Here is a 20,033-nt window from a genome sequence, read left to right on the forward strand (position 1 = left end):
ACAGGCAAAGAGAAAGCACACACACGCTCACCGAAAGGCAATCGCTATAGTCCAGCTCTTGGGTCAAAAGTTTCTGCCTTGTAAACTCCAGAACTTCAAGTCATTTCAACGCAGTTCCTCCCTCAAAGCCTTCTACTTAAGTGCCATGCAATGCAAATGTCTATCTGTATCTTTGAAGCTACAACTTATAGTGGGAGAACTACAGTAAAGAAAATATTCCTGGCACAGTAAACATTTTCTTATTATTGTTAAACCAATTACTTTGTAGTTCCTCACATTCTTTGCTCCTTTCCACCTTGCAGGGAAGAAAGGGGGCACACACAAAGAAGTGCATTTCACTGAACATTACGTGAAAGGGTAGAAAAACAATCTGCATACTGAGCAAGGCAGCCCACCTCTTGATTCCCTGAACCTTTTAGAAAAATGGAATCTCACCTGAGAATCCAGCAGGGTATTCCATCAAGCGATAGGTGGTGGGTGGAGTGAGGGGGAGGGAAAGGTCTGATGGAGCAGCAGCTAAGAATGAGGGGGAAGGGAGGATTCAGTTGGAGCTGAAGAGGCTGCCAGACCAAGGAGGAGCAGGCTGAAAAGAGCTAGAAGGCAGTGACAGGGAGTGGAACTGAAGAGATCCAGGGGAAGTAGTGATCGGGGAAAGGAGCTAATTAGGTAAAGGTCTGCCTGGTGTGTCTCTAAGAAACTGTGTCATAGCATACATGTGTGATATCTTTACAAAAAAGATAAAAGAAAAAAGCTGCAACTTTTGGATTTGAGTGGCACCAGCCCACCAGTGATTGTATGAAAGGAATCACAAGCAGTACAATTACAAAATGCTTCACTAATATTCCTCAGCAATTCACAGCCTTTCTTTGCACCACCACAAATAAAAAAAAAAAACAAACCCAACACATTTGGTGCTAATCTCATTCTGCGGTTCAACAGAATCAGCACATACTGTTGTCTTCACCAAAGTAACAAATAGTATCATCTGATTTATTACAATCGGTCTTAGGGCACTAATCATAACCCACAGGAGCTCACAGAAAAAACAATTCCTGAGAGATGTACAAGAACTCCACTGACACTTCAAGTTTGTTTATAGTATCAGCTCTGAAGCTCAGTATTACAGGTGATGCCAACAGGAAACAACGAAGTATGAAGTGGAAGGGGCAGTCAAATCAAACCTTTACCTAGGTTAAGAGTCAGTACATTACTCCACTCAAAACTCATCAAGTTAGCATTCTGCTTTACTGAGCCATTTTTATTTAATCCCACACATTAGGTACACAGTCAAAAAATGCATCAAGTACTTCAAGTCATCATTATGCCAATGGTTCCAGGTAAACAAAATGAAATAAAAGTACTTGTGTTTCCCTATATTTCACATACCTTTAAGAACAATTCCAAATAGGCATTTTAAAAATCTACCTGCTACAGTGCAACTAGTACTTCTAGTTTTCTGAAAAAGAGCATCTTCTTCACTTTCATTTTACAGAAACTAACTGGTTTAAGTACTATCTTAAGGCATGCAGAGAACTTGAAAATAGTTAGAGACCAAGCTCAACAACCTGTTACATGAAATGTATCATTATAGCAAAGAAATAGATAAAATTAATTTTAATGCGAATGTAACAGATACCTGCAATTATGCCAGAACAGATCCTTAGCTCCAGAAAGGAATGATACAAAACCAATTTCCCCATTTACTAAATATCTGTAAGCTGCCCTGCCTAACAACCACATCATCTACTGAATGAACTACTTCTTTCCTTCATTAATTCATTCTAGATTATCAGTGGAAGAGAAAAACTCCAATTCTCCTCAGGCAGCTGATTTACAGATGCTGCGTCATAATAACAATTGCTTCTAGAGTTTATATAGTTTTGAGAGTTTCTAAACAAAAATCAAGCAACAGAATCATAAGGTACAGTACATATTACTACATTTTTTAATTAATTACAGAATTAATTCTAGAGATTCAGTTGTAGCTTACAGATAAGTCTGAACGCTGCTGAATTAAGAGCTTATACTCCACTGTTTTACAACATAGCTTCAGACTCATTGATGTGATTCTATCAAAATCCTAAAATGAATTAAGGGCAGAAACTGAGACACATTGATAATCTGATCTAACACAGACATTACACTGCCCTCCAGTTAAAATAACACAAGTCACACACTAGATACGTACCCCATTAGAAGCCTTTTTCTTTGCTTTCCATTCGTCTAGCTGAGCCTTTGTCTTTGCATCAACTTTGACTAGCAGCTTCTTCTCTCCAATCTGGAGGTCATGCAGCAGTCTCAGTGCTCGCAGTGTGGAGTCTGGTTCTTTGTACTCACAAAATCCAAAGGCTGAAATGGATGATGGAAATTAAAAGTAAAGCTCTTCAAGTAATTTACATTGAGTAAAAAAAAAAAACATTGTTCTGAATAAATAAACGTGGAACATGGGCACTGCCTTTTTAAAACTAGGAATACACATCAGAAAATGTCAGAAAGATCATTCACTGCATTCATTTTTGATGTAACAAATGACCCAGTGAATAAGGTGAAAAAAACAATACATTACAGATGCCCGTGCCTGGAATCATGCAAGGTGAGACTGGACTCTAAACAACCTGATGTAGTTGAAGAAGACCCTGCTCACTGCAGGGGCAGTTGGACCGAATAACCTTGAAAAGTCCCTTCCAACTGAAGCTATTGTATGATTCTACAATTGTGTTTGTAAAGGAATGCAGTATATGACAAGACATGCCTTAGGTGGATTTGCAATTTTCTGAAGACCAAAGGACATCAATCAACAGCTCACTGTTAAACTTGAAGAAGGGGCATTTCAAACTAAGTTCTTCACAACAGTTACATGAATTTGTAAGTGAGAAAAACACCTTATAAGGGCAAAATACTCTAAGTATGATACATAAGAAAGCTGAAGAAATTTAATTGTATCTCAAAAATAATAAAAACCCAAACATTCAGAACACAAACCCTATGGAAGATTGATAAGATAATTTCACTTGCAGCAAAAAAAAAACAGTAATCAAAATTGTTTCTTCTATCCAATGGAGAAAAGTCACAAGAAAAAATAAATCAGTTCAATTTGACAATAGGGAAGGAAGCTATTACATCAGGAAAACTTCCTTAACAGAGAAGGATTATACATAGCAAAGGAAGAGACTATTAACTGTGTTCATCTATGCTCCTTTGGAGGCTAAGCCCAAATTGGTAAATCTTTCTCAGGGATGGTCTACTAACTCCTGACTCAGTCTAATATTGGAAAAGTGAGGAAAAACTAGACACCCCCCCCCCCCAAGACATTTATTTCTCAATTTTATTTTTCTCATTCTCTCTTAATTACAACGACAGAAAATACTAGCCCTTTACTAGGAATTACTTAGCAGCTAAGTGTCACATAAAATACCTTAAAATGTAAAAGTATTGAGAAGTGCAATGTTTCACATTTGAAAAGCTGCCAGGTAACAAAAACAAGAGTCCGACTAGAGATTTTGAAAAGAATGAAGAATCACCTTGAAGTTTTCCAGATGCGCCTTGTACTCTCTTCCAACTCAAAACCAAGCCACATTTCTGCATTAAAGAGAAATATTAAATATTGTTTGTGCTCAAAACATTATGAAAACTTAAAACACTATTGAAAAGATGACGTATAAAAGGGGTAAACACTACTAAAAATAAAATAATGTCCACGGTCACTGGTGGCTAAAGTTTAAGAGCTTTACTAGGCACATACTAACTTTAAACTCAAGCATAACAAACTAGAGACTAACTCTGCTTTTAGTTTCAACCCACTGCTCATATGCCATTACTTCGCTTATCAGCCAGGGATGAAATTTAACAATTCCACTGTACTTACTGCTAGAAGCTGCCGTATGAGCATGTCCGAGGCCTTCTCAGAAATGTTGCCTACAAAAACAGTGGTAGTGGGACCACAGTTTTCATCATTTTCTTTGTTCTTTAAGCCAGGATGTTCTTTCCTGATTCCCAGATGTTTTCCAACCATAGACACTGTGGTAGGAACTAACACCTAGGAAGAAGAGCAGAGGGTGTAAAATGAAGTGTTGGATGTTTTTTGGTTTTAATTTAAATTCATAAGACCAAAGAGTTGGGGATGCACATGTATTTCAAAATTGAATTTTCATATGAACCTTAGGCTTACAGACTGAGACATCAATAAGTGGTTCGGACTTTAACACTTAATACGACACAAAAAACCACTGTCATTTTCTGGCAAAGACAGACAGGAAAAAAAAAAGCTGTACCTGAATATGGCTACTGGAAGGTATCAAGGTGAACATACATTAACATTGGGTATTATTTCTTCTACAAATAACTAATTTGCAACATTTGAGTCTCTGGAACTTGAAGTACCCTACCCAACCTAAAAAGGCAGCTGCAAACAGAAAAGTTACTGACTCAAACAACTTCAATGGATGCACAACAGGTCTAAAAGCTTTCACAGAATGTAGAAACATTACTGTTTTATTTAATCAATATACAAGTCAAAGCCTCTTAAGGGTTAAGAAGCAAACATTTGTAAAATGAACCATACAGAGACAAGCACGATTATCTGTTTAATTTTGCTGCGACAATCTCCTTCCACCTAACAGTACACATGCACTGAATTCGTTTCTCCAAACACCCTTCTAGAACTGCCACTTCATACAAGTTATTTTCATCAAAAAAATGAATGCATTTGTTCCAGTATCTTTGTCTTAAAAACACTGTTTACTGTGTACCCTTCTCTAACAGATAATAAAAGCTACCAAAATTTCAGTATTTTGGGGAGATTTCACTTAGGCAAAATCACAAAAATGGTAAATCACCCTTTAGTCAAGAAGTAATTTTTATATTTTAAAGAGCACTTTTTTCTGCCCCATAAATCATAAATCTTCCTTCCAACTAGAAGTTAGTAATGAAGAGACTTTTCTCATATGCGCTTTGGAACATGCATATTGCATGCAGATATTCATTTTCCGGCAACATGGGGAAAGAGAGCTTGTTTTTAAGCTTGTCAAAGCACAACTTTCTGGCCAACTTAGCAGTGCTGCACGACAACCTTATAAGCCTGGGTGGCGTGATAGCACTATTAGGCCAATAAATTCAAAAGCAAGAGCCCTGGTATGTAACTGATCTAGCTATAACTGGTCTTCCTAAGCACAATCCAAAGGCAAAGTCTAAGTCACTGTATTTAGGAGAAGATAATCTTCCTGCAAGAATAGAAATTGCTTCACCTTTGCAACTAGCAGCTGCAGACATTAATTCAATCTTTGTTTAGGTCAGAAATTAACATAAAATTTTCACAATAGTTGCACTTAAAAGTGAAGGATTTCCTTTTGTCATATGAATTCTGATGGAATAGAATAAAACAAAAATACTTTTGACGTCTACCAAGTTTTACCCTCCATTTTATTTTGTTACCACCTCATTCCCACTGTAATACTTACAGTTGGAGCAGGAGCCATAATGCCCATTGGTACAGGAATCATAGGGGTCCCTGAGAAAGACAAGACATTAATATTAATCTGCCCTGTTGAGACTACCGATGAATACAAATGCACTGATTGCTGATAAGATTTCCAAAGCAGACAGCAATTTTGGTCAAGTAAGAATTTCACAGTACTGACTACCTTGTTCCTTAAGCGCTCACGCATAGCCCAAGTACACTAATGTACCATGTGTGTCCTGGTCACTTTTATCATACTAACATTTCAACTTCGTTAGTCACAAACCTATTTTCAAAGCACATTCAAACCACAGTTTTCTTCTTAAAGAAGCTGTGTAATGAATGAGGCAGGGAATTCCATAAAGGAAAAACAAAAGCAGTTGAACTCCTACATATGATAAACTCATTCCTGACTTGCTCAATTCCACAGCACAATCCATTCTGCATACAGCTCAGGGATGAAGTCCTATAGGGAATGCTGCCAGGCTTTATGCTACTATTTCTGGAATAGCTTAGAAAAGGTGGCATAGAAAACCTCAGTCCCAAAGCTCCCTACCTGCTCAGTGCTTGACTTGGTAATCTAAGAAGTTTCATTTAAAACAATGCTTAAATCAGGCAAAAACATGCAATAACCTCTTTCTCACTAGAAAATTCACTGGCTGCTTTAAGTACTATTGTGTGAGCCAACATGTGATTGCAATAAAGGCTGTTTATTTTTCCATGTCAGCTGCTAGAGAGGTTAAACATATCAAGTGAATGGCTTTCAGAACTACTTTCTGAACAGTAAAGACACCGAGACTCAAGAACAATGAAGTCAATCTCACGTTCTTCAGAGAAATACCCTCCATGGATCCTAGATATCCTTTTTTTAATTCTACAAAAAAATTTGTTTGTCTTTCACTCTTACACAAGCAAACTGTTCTAGCGGAAACTTTTCAGGAAATTATATGCTGAGTAAGATGACTAGAACATGAAATTTTGGTCAAACAGCTAGTTAAAGACAGTATTATAAGCCACTAAAATTGATCTTATGTACAGAATAACTTCAGAGCAGACATTCATGAAGTCACTGGCATTTTATTAATACACCTGTGCTAAAAAATGAGAGATCCATATCCTCTATGAGTTGGAACATTATCTGCACAAATAACTAAATCATGTTTGTAGGGTGCACAGAAAAATGTAATTCTTGCCTAAACCCAGGCTCCTCTACATTCTGTTTGGATTACTAATACTGAAGCAGAACTATTTATATAAAGTCAAACACAGCAAAAGAACAAAAAGATCTCTGTTACACATATTAAGAAGCAAGTGTTCAGAACACAAACTTACATCAGGCATTTTAAAATATTCTTCAGAAAGTTATTTTAAAAGTATCTTGTATTTTCCACTCTAGTATATATAAACTGGAGCTAGTAAATGTAAGAGATATAGTGTCAAAACTTAACCTGAAAATTTTGATGGCAGAATGCTACTTAATCAAGAACTTTGCCTTTAGCTGAAAATAGATAATATCATATTCAATTCAGGGAAAAAAAGCTTTGAAAAATTACTGCAAGTAAGGATTAGCGTGATGAATGGATGCGCATAGACCATTCCTGAGCTCAGCCATCCAGTTTTTGAACACCTTTATTATCTACAAAACATTTGTGCACAACACAGCTTAAGACCACACAGACAGGAGTTATTTTCTGCACCTCTTGTTATGAATTTTAAAGGGGTAGTTCTCTGAAGTATTCCTCTCACACTTGGTCTGTGCTCTCATGCCTCCTATCACCGTTATCTATATTGACAGTTATCAGAAAGAAGGCAGATCCAGACCAATAAATTAAAGTCTCAACACAAAACCAGAGAAGCACTAATCTTACAGATGATGAAAGAAAAAAAAGGTGCCATTAATTCTGGGACAATTAGAAGGAATGAGGAATATAACAGTAAGTTTACAACATGTGTGGAGGGAAGTATGTAAAAAGCAGAATAAAAGAAATTGGTATTTAGGAAAAAAAGTGGAATAAACCCAATGCAAGTAGTTGGATTGCCCCTGAAAGTTACTCCTTTATTTTCACACCACACAGACTTAGTGTAACCAAGTACTTCCAAAGACTACTATGATGGCTTATTTGAAAGGAACTGAAAATCATAGTCTAGTGTTGAAACAGTGGCTCACAGAATACCTAATGTTAAAAAAAATCACCACCTAGCTTCAATCTTGAAAAAATGGTCCAAGACAAAGTCTTGTATTGTCTCTAATGGTTTGATTTGTGGTCAGAAGTAAGCAGCTTTTGGTAGACCGAAAGAAGCTTGTTCGCATGACATGATCTGTGGGTAAACTAGAAACCCAATTGTTATATACATGAATCAGAGTTATTGAAATACCTTAAGAGCCAGTAACTTTTGTAAATAATACAATTCATAATAATAAAAGGTAATTTCTTTCTACAACCCTTCCACATAGTAACGTAACTTACCAGGAGGTACAGGTGGAGGAAAGCCAGGAAACTGTGGGGGTGGGATCCCGGGGGGAAGCGTTGGGATTCCCATTGGAGGGCGATTCAAATGAGGTGGAAAAGACATTCTTCCAGTCACAATCTGTCAAAAAGATAGAAAAGTAAACTTGTACTAGTCAGTTCCCAAACCTGAATTACAAAAGCAGTGCAAAATCTTCATACGAACAATTCAACTACAAACTAAAACTATTTTTAACTCTTTTTCCCCTGCTATTCATTGTTACCAACACAGTAGAGTCTTCTTTCACAATGAAGCCCAGCATTTCTAGGAAAGCATTTCAAAATGAAGTAAAATACCAAAAGTATATCAAATTTCTCATACCAAGGGTTTATAACAAGTGTGAATTAAACAGCACTTAACAGTTCATATGGTTTCTTTAAAATAAAGCCATTTTTTGCAGCATCTGAAAACAGAAGTAATCTCATAAGCCATTTTCAATAAGGCAAGTAGTTCTCTAGTAAAAGAAATGATCACACACAATACAACTGTGGAATGACATGAGAGAGAGAACTGGAACATCCCAATGCTTAACATCGAGAGGAATAGTATTTAAGGTTACACTGGGGAGACCCCCACATCAACAGTTAAAAATAGCTTGGAAGAGGGCTGTCTGATCTATTTTAAACTTCCCAGTTCACACATCTTCCAGAGCTCAACTTGGACGTTAGCCCATGAGCCGAAAGCCAACAGGCTACCATGGAAAGTAAAGATTCTTTAACATCACTTGCTACTCAGATGGTTGTCTTAAATACTAGAGGTAAGAGCTAATATCAGTGCTCTACCAGAACAGTAGAATGTAAAGGGGCTGGAGAACAGGCCTTATGAGGAGCGGCTGAGAGAGCTGGGGTTGTTTAGCCTGGAGAAGAGGAGGCTGAGGGGAGACCTCATTGCTCTCTATAACTACCTGAAAGGACATTGTAGAGAGGAGGGTGCTGGCCTCTTCTCCCAAGTGACAGGGGACAGGACAAGAGAGAATGGCCTCAAGCTCCGCCAGGGGAGATTTAGGCTGGACATTAGGAAAAAATTTTTCACAGAAAGGGTCAGTGGGCACTGGAACAGGCTGCCCAGGAAGGTGGTTGGTTCACCTTCCCTGGACGTGTTTAAGGCACGGGTGGATGAGGTGCTAAGGGGCATGGCTTAGTGTTTGATAGGAATGGTTGGACTCGATCTGGTGGGTCTCTTCCAACCTGTTTATTCTATGATTCTATGATTCGATTCTATGATTCTATGATCTGAAAGAGCAAAGAAAATTATAAGAGAATCACATAACAAAACTTTGTTCCCACACAGTCTGGAAATAACAGTGAAAGATAACCACTTATAGTGGACTGGAGTTGACAAAGGCAAACCCAAATGCACTTATTAACATCTTTGAACAGCAGGACATGTTTATTCTGGTATAAGAACATACATACGACCCTATAGCATAATTCACTCAGACATGTTTACAACTACATCAATTACAAGAGGTTCGTGGTGATGGTGTTCATTAATTGCCCTCAAAGGATGTTCATCATCATCTCAACAGAAGAAAAGATACTTTCCTGTGACACAAGGTCTAAGATGTCAAAAGAAATGCAAGCAAGCCTTCCTCCAACAGTTGAGTAAAGATTATTTTATACATTATAATAAACACAGTCTCCCTTAGAACCCATATGCCTAAGAACATTCTTGACTTTTTAAAACTGATTGGGCAAAGAAAAGCAGCGAAGGTGTACTGCCAAAACATTTTATTTGGAAGAACACTGTTCATTCTCTCTTCAGACTACACATATATGAGCTGACATTCCTCTAGAATCTGAAATTTGGATGGTACAGAAGGGAACAGAACTAACCCCTTTAGCCTCTCTGGTATCATTTTTTGAAACTTATTCACCAAACTAAACAGCCAATGGCCCAGGACAGGCAGGAAATAAGATCTTTAAGGCTGTTGGTCCTTATCTACACTGCAAGCTACTAGACAACTGAACAAAATTCAAAGCTGTTTTGGGGCAAGACAGCAGAGCAACAAAACTATTGGGTCTGAGACAGCTTTGAACAGCCTACAATAGTGTTACACCATCTGAGGTCCACAAGATGTTAAGAAGTGGTCTGTTAAGCAAAAAAGAACAATAGAGGAAGTAATTTTCCAGGCAGCCTGTAGGTGCAGTCCCTTCACTGTGATATGCACTTTATCAGAGGCACCATTTTGGAGAAGCTAACATAAAAATGCCTAGGGACTGAGAAATGAACTATTACTTTAATTAAAAGATGCTGAAACATACCATAGTCAATGGATGTTACATGTGTATACAGGCAAATTTGTTGGTTTCATTATAGGTGGGGTTTTTTATATAAATTAAAAAAACTCCAAGAATTTAGCTGTCAACAAAGTAGCTGTTACTGTATAAAAGAAATAAGGCTGTTACTAAGAATGAATCAAATTTAGTCTTTCAATCTCCTAGTCAGATCATGTGAAGCACATAATTACCTGTAGGGCTTCAACAATCCACTCTACATGAAGCACTCTGCTCTTATTTTTTCCATATTTGTACACTTACTTTCACAGCAGCTACAAAGCTGTCCATGCAAGAATTAAGTCAGTAACAGGGCAATTCTAGCACCTCTGCTGCCTGTGACACTGAAGATCAACACCTGAATGAAAGAAAGCATTGGTCTGTTTCTCTCAGAACTATAGGTAACTACCAATGTGAAACCGGCAAAGAGAACAGTTTAATTCTGTTTCAATTATGAAAACTGTGAGGACCAATAGATATCGAGATTGAAACTGCTCTCTGGAGAAGTGATAGATCTGGGCAAGAGAGGAAGATGCACACAGTTCCCTGCAGCAGCCAAGGTGCTACGAAGAACAGAATGGAGTAGTGCATTTTTTTCTGTCAGCAGCTAGAGAACACACAAGAAATGTATACACTCTTCCAGCAGTCATAGACAACTCTGATATCAAACTGATAAGCAACTACAAACCAAGGATTAAGTATGGAGAGTTAAGAGATGCTGAGCTGGGTCTAGGTAGAATATAGCTGCAAGAATTTCAGGAACAGCATCTAGAACTTCTCTGCAGAGTGTCCTAATACCTCGCCATGAGAGCTCAGTGATCAGTGTCCGATATATCTGCTGTGGTCTCTATATTGTATACGGTGATCTTCAAATTTCACCAATATACACTCAGATGTTTAAGGAAGGAACTAAACAGTCCTCAGACATTTTCAGAACATCAGCTGACTTACAAAAGTATGACCTCAAGTGAAACTAGATGTAAGCATTTTTAACCAGCAGCTCTTGAAGCAAGAGATTAATTCATGTGCATGTTACAGTGGTCACAAAGATACATGGGTAAGAAAAGCAGCGAGCATCTGGCCTGGCACCATTCAAAATACTAAAATAATGACATATTCAGATCCCAGAGTGATGGATTTGCATCAGGTCTTTGAGTCAAAGTGTCAGTTTAGGCTACATCTATGCCAGCAAGCAGGGCAGTAAAAGACAAGTGGGTCAGTTAAACAAAACAGATGGAGCTGAGACCCTAATGTCCACCCTACAGATTTTGGAGAGGCCCACCTCACTAGAACAAATACTAATTTGCAGTTAGGGGTGCATTTTTCTATGTATTTTCATCCAAAGGGAATCCATTTTAATGGAATAATGCAAATCAATGTGAAAAAATGTTTCCCAGCCAAGGAAGACTACAAGACTTCCTTCAAAAGCACACTCCTGATCCAAGTTAACACAATAATGTAGGTGCACACTTCATCAGCCTTAGGCAATTTTTGCAAGCTCCACATTAACGATGTTATGGATGGCAAAACATCTAAGCTTACTCTAAACAGCCCCTTCAGTTATTAACACAAGCTATTAACTAAAGCAAGTGCTACACAAACACAGCTATAATATACCAGGTTCAACTTTGGCCTAGAAGGAGTTCAGCTGCTTTCATGAACTGCTTTTCTGAGTTAGTAAGTCCTGGTGAAACCAAATGCCACAAGAGCCAGCTGCACCAGTCTTCTGAAACTTGGGAGAGTACATGGATACCCATATAGCTCTCAGAATTGGTAAAATTCACCAAGACTTGTTAATTCTGGCACAGTGCTATGATGGGTTCCATTCATTAGAAGCACTCCAGCTCTGACACACAACTGAATAAGTACACAGGGCTGGCCTGAGGGAATACTGGACTCAAGCATCTGAGACCACAAGGAACTCAGAATTACTGTGAAAAAACGGTCACCGTCGTTCAGACATTGCTGCCCCATGCTTCTTTATGTCCAGCTCCCAAAAGTCCAAATAAGATGGGACTGACTATATGAGAAGATTGTACTGGTCTGGCCACACTGTTAATGTAATGTTTTTTTGAATCATAATATTCTTTAAACTCTTTTAATTGTTTACTCCATTCTTTTAATAATGTGGTGAAGAGATAAACCATAAACAGGTTGCAAGTTTAGTAAAAATCACGGGTAACTACTGTATTTTAAACTGACAATTATATCATCTATTCAGGGCAGCACCATAATTCTATCTGCGCCACAGGATTAATCTCCTTAGCATTCTGTGTTTACAAATCATAACTTTTATTTTACAAGCTGTACAACATTTCAACCATTTTCAAAAAAAGTTAAGTTCCCTATGAAACAAACAGTTACAATACTTACTGCTGAGCTGCTGTTACACTAAACAAAGTTAAAATTAACTGTAAAAACCATTAAAGTTTAATACATAAACAAACGTCATGTGTATTAAGAGTACATACATGTAATGTCATAACAGCAGTGACAGTATGGTTGATGTAGCTCAATTTCATTTTGTCCTATTTTAACTTTTTCAATATTTTCCCAATATAATTCTTCTGTACCTCAAAAAAGATTTGCATACCTGGTCTAGAATAAGTTGCACAAAATAGCTGTGCAAGCCAGTCCCTCAGATAAGAGAGCAGTAAGCGCAAAACTTGCCTGGATTTTTTTCTAATTGAACTGCAATCCATCTCTGATTATAATCTTAACACATAGTTTACTACAAGTGAGCCTGACAAAATCCACACCTATGGTGTGTAACAATACGCTATTTAGTAATACTCTGGTTAGAGAGAAGTTACATCAAAACATCGCACCTAGAATACTGTGTTCAGTTCTGGGTCCCTCAGTAAAAGAAGGATGTTGAGGCTCTGGAGCAAGTCCAGAGAAGAGCAATCAAGCTGGTGAAGGGGATGGAGAACAAGTCTTACGAGGAGCGGTTGAGAGAGCTGGGGTTGTTTAGCCTGGAGAAGAGGATGCTGAGGGGAAACTTTATTGGAGCTGGCCTCTCCTCCCAAGTGACGGGGACAGGACAAAGGGGAATGGCCTCAAGCTGCATCAGGGGAGGTTCAAACTAGATATCTTAAAAAAACTGGATGTATTTAAAAGACGGGTAGACGAGGTGCTCAGGGGCATGGTTTAGTGGCAGATAGGAACAGTTGGACTCGATGATCCAAGAGGTCTTTTCCAACCTGGTGATTCTATGATCTAATTTGTATATCCATATTATGATGTTTCACAGAAAACAAAAAAGCTTTCACACACACAAAAAATTGTTTTTAATGTTTTTTAAGGATTAATTTCTATTAAGAATCATACAATGCTTTGGCATTTGATTCTATTGCCAATACCTAAGCAGGAACAGAGAGTGAATAATAATATCCTCTAATTTATGACAAATTTATTTTATACACTTTGTGTCATATGATGGTTGCAGCGGAGCAACGAAAGCATTCTCAGAAGTAACTGGAGAAAACATACACACTAAACCAACCTATTAAAGTTAGTACTATCAGACACGCTTTTACATCAGTCTCTATATAATGTTCAGATTTTACATCATTCTATTATAAAAATAAGTAAGTCTATTTTGTTACCCACTGGAAATGCTATTTACATTACTACTTCTCACCAAAAAAAAACTCCCTCCCTGAAAGAAAAATCTCTCACTTGAGGCCAACTAATCCTCTCAGCAAAAACATCCACTTTCTCATAGAGCCCTACAGTTTTCTCCACAATTGCGTGGAAGCTAAAGAATGCATCAGTGTCAAACACCACAGAGATGGAGAGAGATACATACACTTAGAAAATCTATTATCTGCTTTATTTCTGAACAAAGAAACCTAGCATTTACTCAAGCCTTGTTTTTAGAAGTGATCCAGAAAGTGTTCACTTACTACCACAGAATAAATTGCATCCCAAACAATTATTATGAAGCAACCCAAAAAGCAACACACTCATCCAAACCAAAGCCTCAGTCCAAAGGCTATGTTAAGCATGTCACTAGAACTTTAATGTCGGTGATTTAGTTCCTAGTTCTGAGGCTCTGCACCCATATAAAACCCTAATCAATCAAATAAGTGACTCTCCACTTTAACTTTGCTACTACCTCTTCTCAAAATGCAAACATGGCTGGGTCACTACAACATTTAAGTGAATGGCCTCTCAAGAGACAGAAGCGGAGAAACGTGAAGCACTAGGTACAATGCCACACCTTTATACAGGAAGTAAGAAACTGCCCTGTTCCTCTGTCCTCGAATTTGTTCCAGACCATCTTCCATAAAGGCTGATGCAACACCTAAAGCAATGCTTTGCTGACCCACAAAAAATTACTAAAAATCCACGTACCTGTATTTTAATGTGAACAGAATCATAGAATAGTTTGGGTTGTAAGTGACGTTAAAGATCATCCAGTTCCAACCCCGCTGCCATGGGCAGGGACACCTCCCACCAGACCAGCCTGCGCAAGGCCCCATCCAACCTGGCCTTGAACACCTCCAGGGATGGGGCAGCCACAGTTTCCCTGGGTAACCTCTGCCAGAGCCTCACCGCCCTCATTGAGAAGAAATTCCACCTCATGTCTAGCCCCTCGTCCTGTCACTACAGGCCTTTGTAAGCAGTCCCTCGTAGACTGAGAACTCCACAACTCTAACCCTTCACTTCCTGTAAGCCCATGTGAGACCTATTACAAAACAAAACAAAACTTAAAAAAAAAAAAAACAACCAAGCTAGGTTTGAGGATATTTGGTCTATTTAAATAAAAACTCTTTTTCCCCCCTACAATGGAAAAAGACATCATGAGACAAACACACTGCTACTGACATGGATGAATCGCTCCCATTCTTCCATGCACAACACACGTTTCGCGAGTACTCGGGCCCCCCTAAGGCCACCTCACACGGCCCGCACCGAGCGGCGCGGCCCCTCCGCCGCCAGGGGCTGCCGGTCTCGCTTGGGGAGCGGCCTAAGCTTCCGTTCCTCTCGCCCGAGCGGGGCGCCCCGCCCGGCTCCTGGGGGCGGAAGGGCCTCTCAAGCCTCCCGGGCGGGAGAGGGAAAGCGAGGCCACCGTCGCCCTCCCGCGAGCGCCTCCCCGAGGCCGCTCCCCCCCCAACCCCCCGTCCCGTCCCGGGCCGCCACGAGGTCCGTGCCGCCCCCCGCCAGGGCGCGGCAGAGCGGCCTCGGCCCGGCCGCGCCTCCTCCTCCCCTCTCCCTCTCGTCCCCCCGGCTTCTCACCGCTTCGCTGCGGAGCGGAAGCCGCGGCCGGAGCGCCGCCACGGCCGCTGGGAGCCGCGCGGGCCAGGGATGGCTCGTGAGGAGGCCGCTCGGCCGCCTGAGGCCCAGCTGGGAGGCCCCGGGGCGCCGCGAACACACCACGCCGACCCGCCGCCGCGCTGCGCGGGGTCACGTGGCCCACCCCTTCCGTCAGCTGCCCGACCTGCACCGCGCGGCGCCACCATAGAGGCGCCTATGCCAGAGCGCCCCCCCCGCCGCTCCGAACGCAGACAATAGAGCGCCCGACCATCGAGCTGGGCGGCTAGAGGGGCACTGAAAGAAAAGAAGGCGTCCGGACTGCCGCCATCTTTGCTAGGGGTGCGCGTGTGAGGCCCTTTGAGCCCGCCCGGGCCTTCGCCATCTTGAGGTCAAATTTCGCGGCTCGGGGCTCCCGCCGCCGGCGGCCGAAGGCTCAGGGGAGGCCTCCCGCGGTGGCCTAGCACCGGCCCCTCGTTTGGGCCGGGTTGCTGCTCCGCGGGGCCGGGTTGAGCCGCGACCCGGCCGTCACGGCGGGAGGTGCCGGCGCAGCCCTGGGCGCCGCCGTGAGGGAAACGCGCGTGTAGCTTTAACGGGCTGACGGGGAGGGAACGCGTGTTTTAGCGGCTTTTAGCAAATTTTAAGGGCCTGGAAAGCTAAAGCAAAAAGTATTGTGGTGGGCAGTAGGTGTAAAGATACAGAATCACATAGTGGTTTGGGTTGAAAAGGAAGCTTAAAAGTTGTCCAGTCCAACCTCCCCACAGCAAGCAGGGACATCTTCTGCTCGATTGGGTAGCTCAGAGTCCCGTCCGACCTAACCTATAATAGCTTTCAGAGATGGGGCATCTACCACCCTTCTGGGCAACCTGTTCATTCCACTGTTTCAAGACCATCATTGTAAAAGATTTCTTCCTTATACTTGGTGTAAATCTCCTCTCTTTTGATTTAAAGCCATTGCTCATTGCCCAATCAACAGGGCCTGCTGCCCTTGTTGTTCTTACAGGCCTCCTTTAGGTACCAAAAAGCTGCTATAACATCTCCCAGAGCCTTCTCATCTCCAGGCTGAACAACCCCAACTCTTTCAGCCTTTCCTCACATGAGAGGTGTTCCATGTCTCTGTGGTTTTTGTGGCCCTCTGGACCCACTCCAACAGGTCCACATCTTTCCTGTGCTGAGGGTTCCAGAGCTGAATGCAGTACTACAGGTGGGGTTTCACCAGAGTGAGACCCTCACTTGACCTGCTGACCAAGCTTCTTTTGATGCAGCCCAGGATATGGTTGGCTTTCATGGAAAGTTGCACCTCTGCTGGAAAACCTAAGTCTTTACAACGCAAACACCAGTATCTTAGGCAGCTGTATGCTCAACAAAAAGGTGTCGCTGTGCTATAAAGCAGTTGAGCCTCGTTGTGGTCTGCAAATAGTTGTTTCCATGACCTGCTTCCAGCTTTTAGACTACATTATAAGACAATTTAAAATGTACAGTTCCCCTCAATGTTACATGCAAGATAGTAATTGCTGTAGATATCACAATGATGGCAAGCAATTGCAAATGGAAATGACTGTGAATGGAAAGAAGGTGGTCTAGCAAATTATTATGAGGTAGACCACAGCATGAGCAGAAAGCTGTTTAGAACATTTCTCTTTTACATTTTTGAGTGTTTAAGGAAAAGTGCTCAGAAGACCAGAGTCTGATGAGAAACAATTCCCACTACCCATAGTGGCAAGAAAAACATTTGAAGCGGGCAGTGTTGACTTCTTCAGTTCAAAGCAGATGAAATCTACCTGACTGATGTCATCCTTGCTACTGAATTGTCAACAACTGAGCTGGTGCTAAGGTCCTGTTCATCACCTTGCTTTGCAAGATGATGGGTGAGGGTAGATGGTTTAGTAGTAGCAGAGGTAGGAAATACTTCAAGATCAAATACAATTTCTTCCACTTTCAGAAACAGCATTCTTGCTTTCTATTAATTACAACTTATTCCATAATTATTCCACTTATCTCCCTTCAATTAATACCAATTTAGTAACTGCAATACTGACTACTGTTAATATTTCAGATAACTTATAAACATACCTATGCAGGTAAAATACTACTCATTTTGACGCTTGCGGGAAAACCAAGGAAAAGAGGACATAAAAAGAACCCTCTGAGTTTCCTATTTCTATGCAGTTCTCTCAAACTGAAACTAATATCTGCTTGAAAAAGAAATGTGAAATACAAACTCACTTGTACTCCTGTTAACAAGCACTTTTATTTACAGGAAACATCCTGAAGGCTTTCCTGATTTAGACATTCATCTATCTTGTTAAGCCAGAAAAACAGCCCATTTTGCACTTACTCTCCTTTTACAAGTCATGACCTTTAGCCTCCAGGACCAAGGCAGAATAGTATCAGAAGCATCTGGTAAAAATAACTACTTCCACATCTTTACTCTTTATGCTACTGAATTTTAGAATTACCCACCCCTAAACCTATCCATGTTATCACTTTACCTTTCTGTTGTGAAACAGAGATCCCAATTTCCAGATAGTAATCACATTTCACTCTATTCAGTTCCTCACTGTGGACTCCAAAGTTTTATGCTTGAGCCAGTCAAGAAGAGTGCAGAAGATGATTTTTAGTATTAAGGCCAAAATTAAGAGAGGTGTTCTCAATGTCTGCAGATTGTTTTGTTTTTAAACATGAGAAATTTTTCCAAACAGGCTCGTGTCTCAGGGTACAGGGGTCAGAGTGTTTCTAGACTGTGCAACATTTTAAATGTTTCACGGGTGGATCAGAGTTCCTATCCACAGCTCTAAAAATCACTGGGTAAGAAGGATCTACTAGAGCGATAAAGGAGTAGTCATTGTAACTGTGACTAATCGTTGGGATCTTGCATCCTTCCTGCCTATCTGCTCTATCCAATGCAGGTTTCTCTCTTTTCAGTGTATGCTGTGTTGCTTCCATAGAAGTCAGTAAAACTTGTATTCAAAGGAACAGGCAGAATGGATTTTTGACATACAACAAAGTTACGATTTTAAGCAGGGCATTTAAAAGAGAAATGAAATCTACATGTAAATGTTCTTAAGAATTCATATAGTAAACAAGGAAATTCATAGGAAGTGGGGGGAAACAAACATGCTTAGGGTGCTCTGGGGTATGGTTCAGCAGGACTTAGCAGCGTTAGGTTTACCATTGGACTTGATGATCTTAAAGGTTTTTTCCAACCTAAATGATTCTATGATTATAACAAATCCTTAAGACCTGACTGTGACAGGGGATTGGACCATATACAGAAACACTGAATTCGCTTCCTATTCCAGGAGGAGCAGTGCTGCACTTTTTCTGCAAGACAGAGTAGGAAGCCGGTGTGTGTGTGTGTGAAAGTTTAGGCTTTATGCAGGAAGTAATAACTAGCCCAACTTTGTACATTTTGTAAGGTTTTAATTAAAAGTAGCCTTCAAGTGTACGTTTTTAATACCACAAAATAAGTATTCACATTTTTTATTCTCTTCTTCATACCCTTTAAGCATGTATGTCAGTCTAAAAACAGAAACTTAGAGGAAGATCCCTTAGTTACCAAACTCTCACTGATTTGATTCCTTGCCTCCCCATGAATAGCACTGTGCAATTTTAAAGTTTCTGCCTCATACATATTAAACATATACACAACCCAGGAATTTTTCACTCTGAAGACATTTGGCTCAGCAAAAGTTTATTCCTAGATGTCAGTGTAGTTAATCTTGTTGGTTAATCTTTTCTGCAAAGTAATGAAAATACATTCTTGTAATAGTATGAAACAATAGAGGAGACAGCTACTGTGCCAGTCATCAGTCATTTGTCATCACTGAGCTGCAGGGAAGAGAAGGATATAAACCATAGATATGCCTAATTACACAGACATAGATAGTAGAATCTAGTAGAACAAAAGTACTTTAGTAAAACACTTGAATTCTAACAAAGCCTCAGTCACTCCTAATGTCAGAAACTTCGCTGATTCCTCATTTTCATAGTAGTTGGGCCTGCTGATTTACTTTTGTGTAATGATGATACTTCACCTCACAAAAGATAAACTTGCTGTCACTGCTGTCTGCATGGATATTCAGACATGTAATTTGGCTCCTCTAAATTACTTGCATAAAATTAAACCAGGGGACCAAACAACAGGGCACTTACTAGCTGCCTGTCTATAGTTATCAACAGGTGAAGTCCACTGAAGTGAAACTGTATCACATTCCTTGAATGAGTTGACCACTAACATTTGATCCAAGTGTTCAGCCAAAACTCTGGTTACTTTAGAAGATAAATTGCTTGTGCACTGGCTGTTCTACAACAAAAATACTTCTGCATATTGTCTAAATCACATTCTATCGTGCACATATACAGCCAATAGAAAATAACTTGTCCTTTTCTTGTTGCACCCTGCCCTTTCCAGGCAGAGCCATGGGCCAGAACTTCAGTGGAGCCACTGCCACGGCTGAGGATATCGCCTCACTGTGGGGTTGCTTTAGCTACCTCTGTATCCATTGTCCATTTCTGACTGTGAACCTGGCATT

General features: G+C 40.4%; 1 protein-coding gene across 2 annotated transcripts in view; it reads right to left on the bottom strand.

Moving 5' to 3' along the window:
- The window catches only part of RBM25 (RNA binding motif protein 25), a 32,792-nt gene extending 17,165 nt beyond the window's left edge, over positions 1-15,627 (bottom strand). The window contains exons 1-6 of one of the 2 annotated variants that reach the window (XM_069858255.1): positions 15,484-15,627; positions 7,924-8,044; positions 5,457-5,506; positions 3,866-4,036; positions 3,522-3,579; positions 2,189-2,349 (exon numbers count right to left, since the gene is read on the bottom strand). In XM_069858255.1, coding sequence (XP_069714356.1) covers positions 2,189-2,349; positions 3,522-3,579; positions 3,866-4,036; positions 5,457-5,506; positions 7,924-8,029 — 546 coding nt within the window. In that variant the 5' untranslated portion in view covers positions 8,030-8,044; positions 15,484-15,627. The remainder of the gene's footprint in view (positions 1-2,188; positions 2,350-3,521; positions 3,580-3,865; positions 4,037-5,456; positions 5,507-7,923; positions 8,045-15,483) is intronic. The other variant, XM_069858254.1, reaches the window with a different exon arrangement.
- Between the last annotated feature and the right edge of the window lie 4,406 nt (positions 15,628-20,033).

Source organism: Phaenicophaeus curvirostris, chromosome 5 (assembly GCF_032191515.1).
Source record: "Phaenicophaeus curvirostris isolate KB17595 chromosome 5, BPBGC_Pcur_1.0, whole genome shotgun sequence".
Lineage (NCBI taxonomy): Eukaryota > Metazoa > Chordata > Aves > Cuculiformes > Cuculidae > Phaenicophaeus > Phaenicophaeus curvirostris.